The sequence below is a fragment of the Microtus oregoni genome, unplaced genomic scaffold (assembly GCF_018167655.1).
Source record: "Microtus oregoni isolate MIOR12 unplaced genomic scaffold, Mior012 000006F_ref0000085, whole genome shotgun sequence".
NCBI lineage: Eukaryota > Metazoa > Chordata > Mammalia > Rodentia > Cricetidae > Microtus > Microtus oregoni.
Window position 1 is genome coordinate 37230170 of NW_024543065.1, and position 20930 is coordinate 37251099.

At 46.1% G+C, this 20930-nt stretch overlaps 2 protein-coding genes across 2 annotated transcripts in view; one reads left to right on the forward strand and one right to left on the reverse strand.

The window, feature by feature from the left end:
• Positions 1 to 5994: 5994 nt before the first annotated feature.
• Has1 (hyaluronan synthase 1) lies at positions 5995 to 19472 on the reverse strand. The gene is made up of 5 exons (XM_041653483.1): positions 19072 to 19472; positions 12984 to 13691; positions 11070 to 11295; positions 10439 to 10571; positions 5995 to 6873 (listed from the first exon to the last, which is right to left on the reverse strand). The coding sequence occupies exons 1-5, from the start codon at positions 19078 to 19080 to the stop codon at positions 6198 to 6200; spliced, it is 1752 nt and encodes a 583-aa protein (XP_041509417.1). The 5' UTR covers positions 19081 to 19472; the 3' UTR covers positions 5995 to 6197.
• Fpr2 (formyl peptide receptor 2) overlaps positions 13386 to 20930 on the forward strand; it is a 59435-nt gene continuing 51890 nt past the window's right edge. The window contains exons 1-3 of the mRNA XM_041653485.1: positions 13386 to 13478; positions 14668 to 14840; positions 16868 to 16977. The gene's annotated coding sequence lies outside the window, so the exon portion shown is untranslated. The remainder of the gene's footprint in view (positions 13479 to 14667; positions 14841 to 16867; positions 16978 to 20930) is intronic.

Here is a 20930-nt window from a genome sequence, read left to right on the forward strand (position 1 = left end):
GAATACTGTGTGAGGAACAGTGGCAGTTGGCTCTGAAGACAGTCTGACTGGGAAGCTGACAATTGAGGAAGGAATGGAAAGTGCGAGCTGTGTACCTGTTTGAGAGCCCTGGTGCAGCAGTTTGCAGGTATGCAGGAGGGCCTGAAGCAAAGTGTTATGGGATGAACACACTGTGAACTCAGCGTGGAAGGAAAGGGCAAGACAGGTCAGGTTGTGCAGGGTATTTCCCATTGCAAGGTTTCAACTTTTCTCTGCCTTAAGTCACTAACAGTTTCTGAATGTATCAGTGAATTGTCTATTGCTATGAGAAAGCGCGAACAGAAACAAGAGTTCATTTTAGCTTATGGCTCCAGAGGGATAGGCCATGAGGATAAGGGATATAGGGCAGCAAGCAGCTGAGAGAACACATCTCAAAATACACAGAGGAAGCCAAGGGAGCCACATGGAAGAGCAGTGAGGCTGTAAGTTCAGGAAGGCCATCCATAGCGACATGCATCATTCAGCAAGACTCTATGCCCTAATTTCATTTTTTCCCCCAAACAGCACAACAGGAGAATAAGGGAACCAGTATGTGTGAACGAATGGGGGACATTTCTCATTCGGATCACCACGCTGAGCCATGGAAGGTCACACACTGCACAGGTACTATATCAGTTACTTCCCTGTTTCTGTAACCACAGTACCCAATAGAAACAAGAAAGGGATATTTTATTTTGGGCCATGGTTTTGAATCTCTTAGGTTTTGGCAGGGTTGAGGAGCTCCATACAAAGCAGTAGTAGTGTGTGACTACAGGTTTGTTGCCTGCCTGCAAGTGAAGAAAGAGTTAAAGGATTCAGAGGCCTGGCTAATAAACCTTCAGAGCCTATCACCAGTGACCTATTCTGGTGGGCCACACATGTCATAAAAGGCTCCATACTCTTCCCAGATGTTGAGATCTACTGGGAAACAAACAAGCCTGTGTATTTCAAATTCAAGTCTCAGAGGTGGCACTTTGAGATGCTGCAGAAATTAGGTAAAAACCAGAGTTCTGGGACAAAGGGGAGTAATGTAAGAGTTGTTTCCTTTTCTGTGATAAAATACCGTGACCAAAAGCAACCTAAAGGAGAAGTCTATTTTAGCTTATAGTTGCAGACTTACTGACAGGTCCCTTATGGTGGGGAAAGCTCAGCAGTGGGCAGGGAAAGGCATGAAGACAGGAACATGAAGCTGGCTGCTCATAGTTTCATCCACACATAGGCAGTGAAAAGAAAATAAAAGGTAGAGTGTGGCTAGAACCACTCAAAGCCTTGTCCTAGAGATAGACTTCCTCCAGCGAGGTTCCACCTGAAGATTCCTAACCTCCCCAGACAGCACCAACTGGGGATTACATGTTCACATACATGGGAGCATATCTCACATAAACCATAGCTCCATTCTACCCAGAAGGTGAACTCAACAGCATCTGCAGGCAGATGTGAATGCAGGGTCTACGGGACAAGAAGACATTAAGGAAAGGACAGCAGCGATCTCTGTAATGGACCTGGCCTAATTCTACTCTGTCCAGAGCTGAAGCACCAGCTGCCTACACTCTATTCTTGAAAGGAATAAGTCTTGGTGAATGCCTTGACTGCTAGAGGTAGCTAGAATTACCTGGCTTGCTCCAGGCCAACAGAAGTCACAGAGGCACATGACTGGCATTTTTTTTTGTCTGCATGTATATGCTTACGATAGTGTGTGCCTGTGTGTGGAAGTCAGAGGTTGATGCTGGACATCTTCAATCACTCTCAACCCTGCTAATATTTTTGAGGCAGAGTTTCTGACTGAACTTGGAGCTCAGCCACATACCTAGACTTGCTGGCCTCCAGGTATCCCCACCTGTCTCTACCACCCCAGACCTGGAATTGCAGACATGCACAACTGCACCTGGGTTTCCATGTAGGTTATGGGGCAAGGACTGAGGTCTCTGTGCAGCAAGCACTTTACCAGCCAAGACACCCTCCTCAACTTACCATTTTTTCTTGACAGAGTCTCAATTTATAGCCAAAGCTGTCCTGAGACTCAGGATTTTCTTTCTTTTGCCTCCCAAAGGTGGGAGAATCTGTTTGACACCACACTCATTACCTAGATAGTCTTAACTTTTTTGTTTGTTTGTTTGTTTGGAGACGGGATCCCCCTGTCTAAGCTAGACTGGCCTGGATCTTGGGGTTTTATCTCTGATTCACAAGTGCTTGAATTATAAGTGTATACCACCGTACCTAACTCTTCTAGGTAGTCATTTTAAATTTTTGTTTGTTTGTTTGTTTTTCAAGACAGGGTTTCTCCTTAGCTGTGAGGCCTGTCCCGGAACTGGTGCTGTAGACCAGGCTGGCCTTGAACTCACAGAGGTCCTCTTGCCTCTGCCTCCTGAGTGCTGGGAATAAAGGTGTGCGCATCTTGATTGGTGTGTTGGCTAGGAGCCCCATGTGAGCGTATCTGCATCTCTTTCCTTTTGAATTGGTAGCTTACCTGGTAAATGGGTTTGTGACTAAATCAGTGATCCAGGGAAAAGCTATAGTGGTTACTCTAATTGGCAACAGGGCTCTTGAATCTGTGGCCCAGGGAACTGAGATCATGCCTCTGTGTTTGCTGAGACAGGAAGATGGAGTAAAAGGAGAAAAGTTTGGAATTGGGGGTAAGAAGTGGGTAAACTATTAAGTGAAAACATCTTGCAGGCTATTTGGTATACTAGTCTGGGATTTAAACAATATTTAGGAATTCTGCCTCTGGGTGGAGAGTGTAATGAGGGCACTTAGAGCCACAGTGCTGAGTTTAGTGGGGCCATGTGTAGCCACAGATGAGGAACATGGTCTCTAATGGCTACATGAAAAGGAACCCAAAGCAACGTTTCGAAACATTTGCTTGTTTATATTGAGTGAGAGTATGAGTATTTTTTGGAGGGAGGGGGGTACTGTGTGTGTCTCAGAAGTCCTCTGCCACTCTCCATCTATTCCTTTGAGACCTAGTTTCTCCCTGAATCTGGAGCTTGTGTTTCCTTGGCTAGACTGAACAAAGAGAACCTTGAACTCCTGAGCCTACCGCCTCCTCGGGCAGGGATTCCAAGTGCTAGGATCATGGGTGTGCACTAACATTCTTATTTTCCCAGTGCTGGGTCAAACTCAGCTTCATGCGTGCTCAGAATGGAAGCACTGTAGCAGATAAACAGTGTCCCAGCTTCAGAACCAGGAAAAAATGAACAGCAAACTGAGGGAGGTTGCTGAGGCTCCTGTTTTTCCTGACAGTCGAGCGAAGAAATGCCAGTCGTGCACATGGCTTTAATCCCAGCACTTAGGAAGCTAAGGTAGAGGCAGCTGGATCTCTGAGCTCAAAGCCAGTGAGTGGTCTACACAGTGAGTTCCAGGCCAGCCAGAGTTTCATAGACAGAAACAAAAGAAAACAAAGAAACCAAAAAGAACAAACAAACAAAAAACTCAATATACTTCCTCACATATATACAAGGCACAGAGGGATGAGAAAACAGACAGATTGACTGCAGAAACTGCTGCCTCACTGGGAAGCTCATGGTTTTGGCAATGGAGATATCATTAATGAGGTTAATTTAATAGTTTTGTAGAATGGGGAAGACGTGAAGAAGGAGTGCCTGCCGGTCGTGTGATTAGCTTGGGTTTTTTTTTTTTTTTTAACAATGGGAGTCCACATTAGTCTTTGGGAAAATGGAAATCAAAACCACAAAGAGAAACCAAACCACAGCCACAGAGATAGCTTGTAATTAGCGTTACATAATAAGTTTGGCAAGGGGGTGGGGAGATCAAAAGCCTCACCACATTTACTAGCAATGAGGTAAAATGGAGTAGTCTTTGTGGAAAAGTCTGCCATTCCCTCCTCGAATTCGGGTCTGGAAAACAGTCTTGGTGAGCAAAAGACTTGCACTGAGTCATGAGGACCCCAGTTGGATCCACAGAACCCATGTAAAACAGCAGCATAAGATACTGAGCCTCTGTAATCCCTGTTCTTCTATACAAGATGAGAGATGGAGCCAGAAGAATCCCAGAAAGCTTGTGTGCCACCCAGGCTGGGATTGCAGTGGAAAATTAGAGACCCTACCTCAAAGAAGATGGAAAGCAAGGACTGGATGCACAGGTGACATGTCCTTTGACATCCACCTGTGTGCACACAGTCACACATGAGCGCACACACAAAGATAACACAAAATTAAAAGAAATGGCTGATGCTGTAGATGCGGCTGAGTAAATGGAGTAACCGCCTAGTATGTTCAAAGCCCCTGCTCCCATCCTCAGGACTCTGTGAACACAACGTGCAGGTTTGTGTCTATCAATCCAGAACCCTGGAGATGAAGGCTGGAGGAGCTGAAGCTCAAGGTCATCCTCGCCAAGTTTGAGACTAACCTTTGTTCTATGAGAGCCTGTCTCAAAATTAAGTGAAAAATAATTATTTTAAAATATCAATAAATGATTTATTATTTAATAATAATTTATTCATATATTTTAAAATAATAGTTAAAAAGAATGATAAGACCTCATAGTTTTTTCCCTAGGTATATACTTAAGAATTAGAATCATAGGTCCACACAAAAACGTGATGAAGAACATCATAGTCCCAAGTTGGAGACAACTAAATATCTGTCTGCCGATAATAGGGTGGATAAAAATTGTTTGTGTCCTGTCGTGGTATACTGCTTAACAATAAAAAGAAATGAATCAGAGATTCAATGGCTTAAGTGAGCTTTGAAAGTCTTAAGCTAAATCAACCATAAAAGGTCACAGACTGCCAGCTTCCATTTATAGGACTCTCTAGAACAGGTAAATTCACATTTAGAAGATGAGTGACTGCTTTGAGTGTGTGTGTGTGAGGGGCAGTGGGATGAGGGGTGACCATCAGTGAGTATGGAGTCCCCCGGGGAGAGATGGAAATAAGTAGAGTTAGATTACAGCTATGGCTGCACAATGACCAAGTTTCTAAACTCGGAGTTTTTTCATGGAGTGTTGCTTTCCACAGAAAAGGAAGTGGCTTGGTAGTCTAGGAAGAGATTGAAGTTGAGAGAGTCTTAAGAAGTTTGTGAGACAAGATTTCATGTAGCCAGGGTGGCATTGAAGTCCCTTTGTAGCAGAGCGTGGTGTTTAGATTGTCCACTTGACACTTAGAACCACCTGGATTAGAGTGGCCTTTTGATATGACTGTGGGTGATTTTAAACGGGTTAACTGAGGTGGGATGACTCTCCCCAAATGCAGGCAGCATCCTTATATGAGCTGGGTCCCGGACTGGTTGAAAAGGAGATGGTGAGAAAAAAGCATGTGTGCATTAATCCATTGCTCTTGACTGTTTGTGATGTGAGTAGCTGCTTCAAGCTCCTGCTGCTTTGACTTCCCTATAATAATGGACAGTGGCTTGGAATTAGCCTAATAAACCTTTCTTCCTTGATGCTTTTACCAGGGTATTTTCTCACAGCCACAGGGAACAGAACTAATAGCGAATGACCATGAACTTCTGACGTGATATGGATTATAGGTGTGCCTCACATCATTTGTCTATTACTTATATTTTCTTTCATTCTTATTTAAGATGGATGGGGGCTTGGCCTGCATGTGTGCTTGTGCACTGCACTCACGGAGGCCAGAACAAGCTGTCAGATCCCCTGGAATTGAAGTTACAGAGGTTGTGAACCATCATGTGGGTGCTGGACATTGAACTCAGGTCCTTTGGAAGACCTGTTGAGCCATCTCCCCAGCTCCAATACCTGTATTGTATGACATCAGAATCTAGGTTCTCAGGAAGGAGAGTACCCTGTAGAAGTTCAAACATCCGTCAACCCTTATTGGGCCCCCCTATTTCCCAATGACAAGAAAAAAGGGAAGAGTTGCTTGGAAGAAAATAAATAAAAAAAATTTATTATATCTTAATCACAGTACAAACACATTAAATAGAAACCGAAAGAATGCAGGGACCTTCTGGTCCTGGTCCTACAAACCCACACCCTGATCAATAAATTACCCCTCCCCCGAGACCCAGAAGTCTTGAGGTCCAATACAGTTCATTGAATGTATTCCAAGAATACATTCCAAGAATCTCGGATGACACGCTCACTTCAAGAAGGGAAACTGAGGCCAGGGAGTCCCCATGGACTTCATGGCTCCTGCAGCTACCCTGCAGGACTCCTCTTGCCTCCCCCACAGTCCTCTGTGAGCATGTCCATGACCAGATTCACACCTGAACATGGTAGCCACCGCTGCGACGCCTGCAGAGCCTCCGCACAACCACCCAATAGAGAGTCAGCATTACCACCCAGTAGGCCACATAGGCCCCTGCTCCAGCAGCGAGGTGGTAGGCCTCGGCTGCCCGGGATGGGCCACTCCAGTCGGCCTGAGCTTCCTGGGCCACACTGCGGATCAGGCCTCCAAGCAGTAACAGAGCCCAGAGTGCTAGGGGTAGCACCGGGACATAGTTAGCAGCCAGCTTCTTCCTGCCTGAGGTGCCCCAGCCACTCTGATTCATGGTGACCAATGCCAGGAACTTGGCGGGCAGCAGGCCACACATGTACAGTGGTGCGTAGAGGGACAGCAGCACCATGCGCACGCAGCCTCGCAGCCAGGCTGCAAAGGCCGCCTTAGCCAGCGCGACGCCCTGTACGCACAACAGCACCCAGAGCAGGGCCCATGGACGCCCAGCATAGAAGAGCCGCAGCACTGTGGCAGCCACGAAGAAAGGGAAGAGGCCGGAGACCACTGCTTCATAGGTCATCCACGCATGGTGGCGGTGCCACCATAAGGCGTTGTATAGCCACTCGCGGAAATAAGACTTGGACCAGCGGGTCTGTTGACTCAGCCAGCGCAGGAAGGAGGAGGGTGTCTCTGAATAGCATCTGGAGCGCGAAGTGTACCTGACAGGTGCAGAGAAACAAGGGCGGGCATCAGTGTGGTTCTCCCTGGGGCCCGGGCAGGAGTTTTAAACTTAAAGATCATTTCATATGTATGAATGGTTTGTTTGCATGTACATATGTGGGCTGCATGTGTTCCTCATGCCTGAGGGGGTTAGAAGAAAGCATCATAGCCGTTGGAACTGGAGCTACAGATGCTTGTGATCGGCCATGTGGGTGCTCGGAATCGAACCCAGGTCCTAAGCAAGAGCAGCCAGTGCTCTTAATTTACTCCCAGTCCAGGGAGCAGAATTTTGAAGTGCCCACTTTCAATGGGATTGGGGCAAGTTTTGTCTTTTTGTAGTATTTTTTTTTTTTGTCATTGTGTCAAAACAGCTGACAACAGGCAAGGACGGAAGGGTTTTATTATGGCTCATAGTTCAAAAATAAAGTCTGGCCAGGAAGGGAAAGCATAGAAGTAGAAATATGAAGCATCTGATCACATTGCATCCACGGAGAGGAAGCAGAGAGGACAGAATGATGGTGTGTGCACACACGCATGTGTGTGCACGTGTGGTGTGTGCATGGTGTGTGTGTACGCATGCGTGTGGTGTGTGTATGTGTGCCTAAGTATGGACGCACAAAGAGGCCTGACGAGTGTCTCGGGTCCCCTGGAGATGGAGTTACAGGCACTGTCAGCCACCAGTTGTGGGTGCTGAAATGGAAGAGGTCTCATAACCAATGAGCCATCTCTCCAGCTTCCTCAGCATCCTTTCTGTGGGCCTATATCACTGTTTAATATTTTCAACTGTCAGGACTACATGGAGGTCGTATGCCAAGCAGTTTCTAGTAATTGCTCAATCAGTGAGAGCTACTGCTGTTTTACTGTGACTAACACTGTTACTACAGACATGACGAATATTAGTCATTGACACTAACACCATCAGTGACGTGACTAAGTGCTGACTGAATTGGCAAGTCCTGCCATGAAGAGTAGGGCAAGACTGGCCACTCCCCAGGTTAGCGTCTGCATGAGAAGTTCTCAAAAGAGCAGATGGACCCCTTCCTGTGGCTGAGGCAGAAACCATTAATCTGTCCTTACATGCCTTAGTCATACCCATGCAGGGTAGTTAGAATCCCAACTAAGGAAAAGCCACAGGTGGCCATCAGCAGTTAGCTTATTAGGTGACGTCAAACTAGTCTCTCAGCCAAGGGCAGTACTTGACAGTGTCTCTCTTCACTGTGTCATTTGGCACCCTCAATGTTCTGCTTGCTTCTGATGTTGCTGTTTGTACCCAAAACATCTGCCTAGAGGATGCTTTCACATGCGGGTCTTCTGCTCAAAGCCCTCCATGATTCATTTTAGTGAAGGTCCTATGAGCCTTTCATGAGGGGACCCCTGGTAGCTCTCTGTCCTCTCTCCTGGTGCTCTTGGCTAAAATGAGATTATTATTCCAAATCTGTTTCCTCCAGCTTGACACATTTCCTCTTGAAGGGAGGAGGAAGACTTAAAAAGTTAATGGAAATTCAAGAAATTAACAAGAGCCAGGAGGCTTAAAATGAAACTAGATTAAGGAGAGCTCTCCTAAAGGAAGTGAACAAGTGTGTGTGTGTGTGTGTGTGTGGTGGGGGGCACTCCAGTGGAGCTGCCTGCAAGGTGTGCAGGGAGCTCTACAGATGCAGCTATTGAGAGCAGTCAAAGGTGCCTCAAAATCATTTATGCATAAGTACACCCAGCTACTGGTATCAAGTTAGACTTGGGTAGATGCAGTGATACGCAACTAAAGCCTTTGTGTCTGGCTTTAAGTGAAGCGTATAGTAAAGCCTTTGTGTCTGGCTTTGAGAGAAATGTTTCAGCAAAGCCTTTCTACATTTGGGCTGATTAGTAGATGCTGTGAAATTATTTTGAGACTGTTTCAGCCTTGAAAAAGAATGTTCCGAGGGGGCTGAAGAGATGGCTCAGTGGTTAAAAGCACTGGTTGCTTTTCCAGAGGTCCTGAGTTCAATTCCCAGCAACCACATGGTGGTTCACAACCATCTGTAATCTGTAATGAGATCTGGCACCTTCTTCTGGCATGCGGGCATACATTATTTTGTATACATAATAAATAGATAAATAATCTTTAAAAAAAAAAGAAAAATGTTTCTCTGGAGAAACTGCACTTGGTGTTAAGTGAGAGCTGGCAGTTACACCGACCTTGGTCCTAAGACACTCCTGGAATACTTGGAGTTCTTACTTTTGATAATCAAAAGGGACTGAGATTTGTGTGGGTTGTCTGCTTTCACAGGCAGCAAAAGCAAGTTAACTTTGGAAGTTGAAACCTTTCCCAGCCCCTATTAACCTTGCCTATGTTTGAACAAAGTAACTGGAGTGAGAGAGCTGGGGGTCAGTCTTTTCCAAGAAGGCTAAGCCCCTTTTCTGCTCCTTCAGAAGCTCCTTCAAAAAATGAAGGCTTAGCATCTTAGTGAGTTTCTCTCTCTACTTTGGCACATACGACCGACATCAAACAATAGGGCGAATTATTTTTTCTTTCTTTTTTTAATTTATTTATTTTTGGTCTGTCATGTGTGCCCTGTCTGGGGTGAATGGACGTTTGCTTACGTCTACACTAGTTAGTTTTAACAGTCAACTTGCCACAAGCTAGCATCAGCTGAGAAGAAACCCTCCACTGAGGAACTGGCTAGATCAGGTTGGCCTGTAGGCATGTCCGTTGGAACTGTCTTGATTGTTCACAGAGGTGGGAAGACTCCCCCTGAATTTGGGTAGTACTATTTCACAGGGGAGGTACTGAATATTATAAGTGTAGAAAAGGCTAGCTAAATACTAAGCAGAAGGCAGCAGCCAGCTAGGGACCATTCATTTCTCTCTGCTTTTGATGGTGGATGCCATACGCCTGGGTGCTTGAGTTCCTGCCTTGACTGTCTGTCAGTGATGGACCGTGATCTGGAATTGTAAGCCAAATCAACAATCTCTCCCTTAAGTTGCTTTTGGTCAGGGATACTTGTTGCAGAAACAAAAATTAAAATAGAACACCATTTCTTCCCCAGGAAAAGTCACACAATATACTCTATAGGTTGCCACACTTGGTAGATAAATTGTCTCCTCAGCATAAGGAAGAATTTTTGCCCCTTTTGCCTACTGCTGTGCCTATAGGGCATCCAAACTCCTGTACAGTGGTTATGGAGATCAGACACTCTCCTCCTCAATTTCCTCTTTTCTTGCTGCTTCTCCCACTGGTGTTAACCCATCCCATCTACTCATCTCATCCTTCTCCCTCCCTTCTGCATGGCCCAGGCTGGCTCGGTCTCCATGGGATAGCCCACTTACCCCATCTGCCTTGTTCCTTCTATGTGAAATTGCTCACCCTCACCTTGTCTTGTTTGGTGGGGCGAAAAGGGTTCACAAAACCCTTTACAGCCTTTTCAGTACCTCCAATTCTCTGCTAATATCAAACTCTTTGGAGGCCATTGGCTAAATAGGCATGGCTCCTCTCCCTCTTATGATATTGTCCTCTGCCTCTTGGACCCTCTGTCTCTCTTCCTCAGGGACACTCTTCACATACACGACCACATGGTCCCCTCTACTTACTTGGTAGCGTAACCCATGCTGAGCATGCGGTTGGTGAGATGCCTGTCATCCCCGAAAGTGCAGTGGGTGCCCAGGAACTTCTGGTTGTACCAGGCTTCCAGGAACTGCTGCAGGAGATTGTTCCTGTACAGGCCTAGGTAGGATGGGGAGTACCAAGCATCAGCCTCTGATGTGGTTAATGTTGTGCTCAGTGCATCTCTGTTTCCCACTCTGTGCTTCCTCATCTCCATCCCAGTCTCAGCCTTGTCCTTCATCACCACCCCCAATACAGCACCAGTCTTATCTGAAGCCGCTGCCCTTTCCAATGTGTCTGTCACATGACCATTCACTGTAAAGTCACCGCTCCTCCCACAATGCCCCAGCATTCTCAATACCTTCCCTGTTCAACCTCATCTCCACCCCAACCTCATCTCCCTTCCACAAGCCCTTTTGCAGCAACTTGCCCAATCTGCATCGTTCCCCCTTTCCCAGCTTCATTTCTCTCCTGCAAACCAGTACAGCTCTAACATGTACTTATGTTGACTACAATCCGACCCCAGCCCTATCTTTGTCCACAACTTTACCCTGCCTCTGGCTCCCTTTCTCCCCTCCTTACGCACCCACAAGCCTTCCAAGCCCCGCTTTCACTCACCCAGAGGACCACTGATGCAGGACACACAGTGGAAGTAGCTCTGACAAGCTCTCTCCACATTGAAGGCTACCCAGTATCGCAGGCTGCTCAAGAAGCTGACCCAGGAATCCAGAGGGTTAAGGATCCGCACATCACCCCCAACAGCCCCTACCCGGGGATCTGCATCCAGCACTCGCACAAGCTCCAGCAGTGCCATGGGGTCTAGCCTTGTGTCTGAGTCACAGACCTGTGAAAAGAATGGGACTAGGGTCAGACCAGAATCCTACAAAGGGATGGTCCTAGAAAGGGCTTATAGATTGTTTACACTACTCCCTGGACTGGGATCCTGGATTATATAAAAAGAGGACGTGAGCTTCACACAAGATGTGCAGGTGGTGTGAGCAGCTGCTTCCAGCTCCTGTGCCTTGACTTCCTGTCTGGTGAACTGTTAGCCAAAGGAAGCCATTTCTCCCTTAAGGTGTTTTTGTAAAGGTGTTTTCTCAGAGCAACAGGAGAAGAAACTAAGACAGTAGCATGTTAGTAAATGACCACACTAAATGGATGGATGCGTGATGAATTAAAGGTCTGTATTTCATAGCTGAATGCGTGGCAGAAGTCTCAACATTGAAGGAAAGAAAGCAAAAAGGAAAGGGGGAACAAACCTCTATATAAAAAGGGTAAGCGAATGAATAAAGAAGTGGATGAGGTCCACACTGGATGTATTGATGCCTGGGTGGAAAGAAGGGTAAAGGAAAGCCTTTCCATATTGCATGAAGAAAGAAAGTAACATTATATCAAATGTCTTGATTTGTGGGTGAGTGATTGAGTGAATGAATCTTTGTAGTAAATGAATGAGTAGCTGCATGAAAGGATGAATGTACGCTCAGAGTTTCCTTCTGTCTTCAGTGGCTATGTGAATGAAAGAGGGAATGAATTTCTTCATTCAGTATTGTGGTTTGGATGTGAAATGTCCCCCCCCCCCCAGGTTCGTGTTTTTGAACAATTGGTCTCATAACTGGTAGCACTGTTTTGGAAGGTTGTTTGACCTTTAGGAGATGGGAACCAGTTAGTGGGTCTTCACCTCCTTTTCTCTTTTTGCTTTCTCAAGCCCCCAAATTCATGTCTTTCCTATCATGATGGACTGCACCCTCAAACTGTGAGCCAGAATAAACCCTTCTTTCTCTAAGTTGCCTTGGTCTGGTATTTTGTCACAACAACAAGTATACAAATGGGTAGAGTGAACGAGCACTGTACTGGGTGTGTACACAGATGTGTGTACCATCAAATGAAAGAACCACACCAAAGTAAGAAAAAAAGGAAGAACCATTATATCAAATGGATGGATAAGATTGACTAAATATCCATATTAAATCAGTTCATTAACGGTTGATGAATAAATTGAGTGAAATGGATGAATTAGAGTTTCTGTCTGAATGTATGGTGAGTGATGAGATAAGGATTTGAGCCTGGGGCGATAGCTAGGTGGATAACAGTGCTTGAGAACCCTAATTTGATTGCCAACCTACATCTAAATTCAATGAGAGGTCCTGTCTCAAAGGAATGAGGGAGGAGGGGAGTGAAAGAGCAGGACACCTGAGGTCTTCCTCAGGCTTCCACAGTGCACACACACGTGCACACATAAATAAGAGAAGACAGGGTTGACTCTACATTGAAGAAATTATCTGCTGGAGGATAGATAAAAGCACGAGTAAGTATTGAAAGATTTCTTCACCGAATGAATAAAAAGAGGAAATGAAGCTGTTCCCTCAAATCCGTTTGATATAGCGTCTCCTGTTTCAGAGTGCAAAGCCTGACTTTGAACTTCTGATCCTCCCGCCTCCACCTCCCAGGGTCTGGGATGCAAGCACTCCACTCTTTCTGAAGTGGAGGGTGTGAGGTCACATGCACAGGAGGCACGGGATACCTTGCACTCACCTGCACGTAGTCCACGGAGTCTCCCAGAGCCTTGAAGGCCGTGTACATGACCTCGCGCTTGCCGCCCCAGCGCTGCGCCACGCAAACGCACCTGCGCGTCCTCACCAAAGCCTCCACCGTCAGCCGCCCGGGGTCCTCCGCCTCCACTTCGCGGTAGGCACCGGCACCCACTGCACCCGCCCCCTCTGCCGGTTCCCAGGGCTGATGATAGTTGCCGTCCCACACGTAGGTGGCGGGGTCCTCATCGGCGAAGACTTCGCGGAACATGTCCACCATGTACAGATCCTCCTCGCGGTTGCCGTCCACCACCATGAGGACGCGCAGCCGTGCGCGCGGGTACAGCAGAGCCCGCGCCGAGGTCAGGCACTGGCGCAGGTACGCAGGGTCCTCCTGGTAGGCAGAGATGGTGAGCGCCACGCTGCGTGCGGTGGCCTCGTCCGGGAGTCCCTTCGCTGAGGCGCGCCGCGCCGCCGCTGCCACCCTCCGGTGCTCCAGGTAAGCGAAAAGGCTCTGCGCCACCAAATGCGCGCTGAGGAAGGCCCCGTAGAGGCCGAAGGCCAGGAGGCCGTAGTGATCCGAGGCGAGAGGGACGCCGGCGGCGTAGGCCCAGGTCATGAGGCCCAGGATGAGCAGTGCGAATGTAATCGTGAGCACCCGCCGAGCCAGGCCGGAGCAGCGACGTGCTGCCTCTGAGGGCTTAGGCATGTCCTGTGGGGAGCCAAGGAGAAGGATCAGTCCTGAGGGCTTTCTGAAGATGACTTTATTTCTGGGGCTCTCTCGTCTAAGCTGGATAAGAATATTCCAGTACTTTCAAATGATCTGTCTTATGTTTTAAAAGTTTGTTTATTTATGCATTTTTATTTTATTCGTGTGGGTGTTTTCCCCCCATGTATATGCCTGTGCACCATTGTGCCCGATCCCCATGGAGGCCAGAAGAGGGCCTCGTATGCTCTAGAGTACTTGTGAAGTCTTTTGGCTTCGCAATAGCAAGTGTTATTAACCATGAAGATAGCTATCTCTCTAGCAGCCCAGGAGTTCTTAAAAAGACCCCCCTGAGCACCACCTTTGAAGCAATTATCTTGGCTTACTACCTGATTTTTATTAACTGCTTTACCCCGTTGTTTTTTTTCTTTCTTTCTTTCTTTTTTTTTTTTTTAGTAGAAAGAGTCTGTGTAGCCCCAGCTGGTTTAGAATGCCCTATCCTCCTGAGTGCTGGTAAGACAGGCGTGAGCCACCAAGCCAGGTTTTTATGTGATGCCCTCTAAAGTAAGCCGTTATGCCTCCCCTCCTCCAGCGTTAGCATCTCTTCTGTACAAAAGTGTTACACAGTGCAACTTCCCAGGCTTTCCCTGTGTTTGTTAGTGGCCCATAAAGTGGTGCTGGCTGGTGGGATGGCTCAGTGGGTGAAAAGTGTCTGCCTCCAAGTCTGACAACTGAGTTTGATCTTTGGAACCCTCAGGATGGAAGGAGAGACGTGAACGTACTGTGCTGTGACTAAAACACATGCGTTTGCCTGCCATCACCCAAAAAGTAATTTTAAAAATTGGAAAAAAAATGAAGTTAAGAATAACCCAACAAAACAAAAGTTTCTGTGTCAAGACACTAATACCATGTACTAAGCAGTTTATACCAAATATGTACCAAGTGCTATTTTAACCCTTTTATATGAACTTGTTTGTTTTAGATACAAGGTTTCCTGTAGCCCAGCCTGTCCTACATATAGTCAAGGACAACTTTGAACTTCTGAACCTACTGTCTCAGCTTCTGGAGTGCTGGGATGACAGGCGTGCAGCACCATGCCCAGTTCCTGCAGTGCTAGGCAAGTGTGCTACCAGCTGAGCTATACTTCCAACCCAGGTCAGTACTCTCTTATTTTAAATTTTTTTATTTAAAAGTTTTTTTTTCCTTTTATATGCCAACCCACCATTCTCCCTCCCTACTCTCCTCTCACTCCATCCTCATCTCTCCCCTCACCCAAACACCCCCCCATCCACTCCTCAGAAAGGGTAAGGGAGTCAACAAAGTCTGGCATATCAAGTTGACACAGGACCAAGCCCCTCTCTTCTGTATCAAGTCTGAGTACTATATCCCTCCATATAGGGAATATGGAGCCCCATAGGGAATGGGCTTCAAAAAGCCAGTTCATGCACTAGGGATACACTGCCAGTTGGCTGCAAAGACTGTCCAAGCCACAGAACTGTCACTCCCATTCAGAGGTTCCAGTTCCGTCCTATGCAGGTTCCCCAGAGTCAGTGAGCTCCCACTTGCTTGGGCCAGCTGTCTCTCTGTTTTTTTCCACCATGATCTTGACCCCTTTGCTCATGTAATCCCCCCTCCCTCTCTTCTGGACTCTGGGAGGTTGGCCCAGTGCTTAGCTGTGGGTCTCGGCCTCTGCTTCCGTCAGTTACTGGATGAAGGTGCTATGATGACAACCAGGTCAGTTACCAGTCTGATTCAGGTATGTGCTCTTATCATCGTTTTCCAGGCAGAGCTGCTGAGTCACAGAAATTTAAACTCCCAAGATTATACCTAAGGTTATAGGATTTGAACCCAGGATTGCAGTCATTAATCACAGTCTTCTAGACTGTTTTCCCCTTCCAGGAGAGACTCTAATGACAGCATTTGCAGTCGTAGTATAGATAGCAAAACAGGATAGTCAAAAGCTTGTGACAGGTGTGCTGCCGCAGGTGACAGAATGGCACCTCTGACTTCCCGAAATCCTGATGTGTGTCCCTTTCCCGCTATCCAGTGACTTGACTGGGCCGTGTTTATCAGTAGAGGCTGAGAAGGGTCTCTGTCTTCTCATGCATAAGATGGGTAAGTCGTTGCTTCCCCAGCCAGACATTGTTCTACAGCAACCCTCTGCAGTGGGTACTCTTGCTGTGCCCTGCTACCGAGGCCAAAAGAGATGAATTCTCTCACTAAAGATCACTCAGATAGTATGCAGAGGACTTAGGGCTCAAACACAGACAGTCTGGCTGCTGTGCTTCCTCCAGCTTAGGCTATCAGTTCCTGCCTGCCACACTGACTGCAGGATAAGCATCAATGTAAGGTAGGTCACACTGCCCATAGCTGAAGTGCAGCCAGTCTGTCCAGGGTGTGAGTTTTTAATCTTAGTTTAAAATTTAGCATTAACAGGCTGAGAAGATTGACTCAGCGTACACAAAAGAGCTGAGTGCCGCCTGTAATCCCATCCCCAGGCAGGCAGACAGGTAGATGCCTGGGGCTTGCTGGCCAGCCATTATAGCTGAAATCTGTAGGTACCATGTTCAGTGGGAAGCCTATCTTTAAGACAAAGAGTATAGAACAGATAGAGGAAGACATTAATGTTGACCTCTGAACTCCACAGGAGTAGGCACAGCTGAACCTATGCAACATACACACAGTCATTAAAATGAAAAACCTGGTGACATAAGCCTGTCATTCTAGCTACCTTTGAGGCTAAATGATATCAGAGGGTCTCAAGCGTAAGGCCCACCTGGTTCACTTAGTTCTTAGCCCTCTTTCAAAATAAAAATGAAGAGGCCAGCAAGATGTCTTAGTAGGTAAAGGTACTTGCTCCCAAACTTGAGGACCCTAGGTTGATGTCAAAAACTCAACTAACTCTCTCTCTCATATATTAAATTATAAGTGCGTAATTTAAATATATAAATTAAAACAAATATTCCATTTAATTTCATTCAATTATTGAAAAACTTTTCATTATGCCTTGAATAAGTATGACTCTTCTCTTTTTAACTGTAAATTTTACAAAAAACTAAGCCCAGGTAAACCATTTTTTTCATACACAATATATTTTGCAGTCTTAGTCTGGGGTAGATTAAAATAAAAGCTTTCACTAATATTTTTGTGTTAGTAATATTTTGAAATATTTTGTTTTCTAGACAAGATTACATGAAGCTCAGGCTGGTTTTGACTTCACTGTGTGACTGAGAATTTGCTGAATTTCTTCTGATCCTTCTGCCTCGGTCTTCTGAGTGATGGGGTGACAGAGGTAAGCCACCACATTCAGTGTATTTGGTGCTGGCGTTTACTTGCACCTGGAGCTTTGTGTATGCTGAGTAAACACTCTACCAACTTAGCTACATCCTAAGTCCCTGAAACAATCATGCTTCAAAACATTTATTTGTTTGCTTATCTATCTATCTATCTATCTATCTATCTATCTATCTATCTATCTATCTTCTATCTATGCCATGGTGTGTGACTGGCAGTAAGGGCAACGTTCAGGAGTCAATTCTCATCTCCCATCACGTAGGAGAACAAACTCAAGTAATCAGGCTTACTTAACTGCAAGCCCCTTTCTCTTTGAGCCCTCTTGCCAGCCCCAAACAACCATATTTTTAAAGTATACAATAGTGGTCAAGACACAGATTTCTACTACCACTTACAAACAGATATCATTTTAAGCTGAGAGGGAAACAAAAATGTTTTGTGGAACGTGAAAGTTACTAGCAGTTCAAAGGTCAGTGTCCTTAATGCCGCACTTCTCATTCACCGTTGTCTGTCCTGACTCCACAGTAAAATAACAAATCAGGATTCCTCTGCTGTTTGGTAGAAAAGTCTGCAGTCGTCTCACACACTGAGTTGATGCAAATAAGTTACCAAAATCAATTTCATTTAAAAATTAGTTATTTCTTTGCTTATTTTGTGTGTGGGCATATGTGTGTCACAGGGTGTGTGTGTGTGTAGGTTGGAGGACAGCTTTGGGACCAGGTTCTCTCTTCCTACCCTGTGTCTTGGAGACCAAACTCAGATTGTCAGGCTTAGAAGCAAGCACCTTTCCTTCAAGAGCCATCTTGTTGTCCCCTCTTTACTTTTTCAAGAGGTTTTAAAAATCGTATGTGATAATCCACGTTATGTTTCAGACAGTAGAGGTGAGTTAGGTATTTTGGGGATTTTAAAAGAAGATGAAGAGTTTCCCTGTGTTGTCCAGACTGGCCTCAAACCCCTAGACCCAAGAATTTTCCAGTCTCAGCCTCCCAGGTATCTGGAACCTCAAGTATGTGGTATCTAACTTAAGATAGAACTTTTTTTTTTTTTTTTTTTTTTTTAGTTTTTCGAGACAGGGTTTCTCTGAAGATAGAACTTTTAAATACTCAATAACAATTATTCTTTCTTTTAGACTCATTTATTCCTGTCTTTTTGTCTCAAATACAGCTCTGCCTGGGCTCCTGGGGGTGGCTCAGCTCATGAAGAAGTTTTTGATGCCAGCAACACGGACACCTCCACCTACAGCTGTACTAGCAACATTAAGAGCCACACAGAACAAAAGCAGCCATGTTCCACAAGACAACCTCATATACCATGTCAAAGACTGAGAATGGGGGTCCAGTGATCTCCCACTAATGGTCATGCAAGGGACCTGAGGACACAAGCCCTCAGCATGAGGAAGAAATAATATCAAGACAATAAACAACATGCCAGTAAACACCAGACAGCCACCAAGGGTCTGGGGTGAAGGAACGGAAATAGGTTTCAGAAGAAATAGTCAATAGTTCAGATCAGTAGTTACCCACAGTTTAATACAGTTCCTCATGCTGTGGTGACCCCCAAGCTTAAAAGTATTTTAGTTGTTCTTTCATAACTAACTTTGCTACTATTATGAATTGTAATATAAATATCTGATATACAGGATGTATTTACATTGTTGCAAATTGACCAAAAGGGTTATGACCCACATGTTGAGAATCACTGGTTTAAGTGGATGCCAGCCATATGACACTACTCTTTTTCCAGGTCAAGAGAGGTTGAATGTTGGTGAATGCATGTAGTTCAGCTAAATAGATTCTGAACTCATTAAATTGAAACCAAAACGCATGCATTACACACATGCAGTCTTCTTTAGGAACACTAGCATGCACTTATAGAATCATAGACATGGATGACAAAGGAAGCTCACTCCACCGCACATGCTCACTGAATTCATACAGTTGCAGTCACAAGTAGATACACTCACATACAAACACATTCTCAATAGTCCCCGATACACATGGTCTCACATATGGTAGTAATTATCCTTTATGGTTACAGACAACACAGGCACGCACGCACACACACACACACACACACACGCACACGTACATACGTGTCTCATGGCTGTGGATACTGATGGATTCTCTCCTCTCCGGCTTGCTCTGCAGTCCGTGTGTGTCTAGAGCTAGCTGGAGGGGGGCCATTTGAAGGCTAGCAAATGCGGGGGTGGAGGAGGGTTGACGTCAGCCGACTAGCCTGTCCAGGGGCTCTGAGGTCAGACTGTAACTCCACCCTCTTCGATTCCCGACATTGCCCCATCCCCCTCACCAGATAGGACCTGTCTTCACACCCCCTTTTCTTCCAGCCCTTCCACTCTATTTTCTCTTTCTCTCCTTTTCCTTTGCATTGAATTCACTTTTACCTTTCATTTGTCCTATCTGTATATCCCTTTCCACCTTCCCCCCATGTCTGTCTTCTCCATCTCCCTCAGCTGCTTCTCTTGTGTCTTGTCTGTATTTCTGTCTCCATCTCACCCCATTTGTTTTATCACTTTCTATCACCCACACTGTCCCCCTGTCTCCCCTCCCTGCCCACACACCTTCTTCTTCCTCCTCACTTACCCCTCATCTCCCCAGAGCCCACCTTTCTCTCTCTAGACTGTGAACAAATGAGTCCCGCAGGAGCACATATCAGCAACTGGAAGATAGATAAAGTGCACACACACGCATGTCTGTGGGTGTGCCTGTGTTGCTGGCGTGTGTTTCAAAGCAGCCTGGAACTACAGCCAGAATTGCCTGCTCTTTGCTGGGCTGATGTCTGTCTGTCTGTCTGTCTGTCTGTGGGGTGTGTGTGTGAACACATATTTGTCCCTGTCAAGGTCTGACTGGGGCTGAGGACTGGAATATTGGGGTCTGTCTTCTGAGAGACTTCAAGTGACTTCCGGGAGTGGTCTGGACTGAGGTGCTGTGATACACCATCATGGAGACTGGGTCAGAACACAGCTGCGATGAGATGGGGTACCAGGGTGTATGTACCTCAGCCCTTTGTGGTCAGAAGGCCAGTGATCCCTGTTACTCTTTTATATTCTTTTTATACGTTTTTTTTGTTGTTGTTGTTGTTAGCTCTAAGACTATCATTCTCCAAGTTCCTCTCACTGCAAACTGATAGTGGGTAGTGTACAGCAACTGTCTCTTCCTGCATCCTTTTGTGTGGTGGATACTAATAATTTCTATTATTTCCCTCTGTCTCCCTCACTCTCTTTTGCTCTCTCATTTTGTGCTTTACGCCCTGACTTTATTTCTCTACCCATCTGTATTCCATTTCTTCCTCTCCTTTCCTATCCCAGTCTTCCCCTCTGATGTCTGTTACCATCTCTCATCTGTCTGCCTGCCTGTCTGTCATCTCTCATCTTTTAATAATCTACCTATGTGTATCTATCATCTATGTATTCTTTTATCCCTCTATGTCTCTAACTATCATCTTCCTGCCTGTCTCTTTGTGAGACTCTCTCACTCCCCCCCCCCCCCCTCGACTTTTATGTCTCTCTGGTTTTCCTTTATCCTGCTGCTTTATGTCTCCTAGTCATTCAGGACTTTCCTGAACAAAGCCAGGTTCTCACACCCAGCTTGTGAGAACTTTGCTAGACAGGGTGTAGGGGCAGTGCCAGGTTGGGCCTTTGCTTGAGCCTGGCCACTAGGGAGAAGCTCCCTGGTGGTGGGAACCTGGGTACCACCCACCCATCAGGGTGGGGCAAGCTGTGTCTGACGCTTTTGCCGGGAGCCTGTGATGCTTAGTGTCTGGCTGTGTCAGGATGATGGAGGCAAGCCCAGAACAGGGGATAAGAGGAGTTCCTGTGGCTAGGAAGGGATAGCCCAAGCTCCCTCCTCCCGGGAGCTGGGCATTTGACTGCCTAGTCTGAACACCGCCCTGACTGGGTGGAGCAGCTGTATAAAACCAGATGTTTCTAAAACC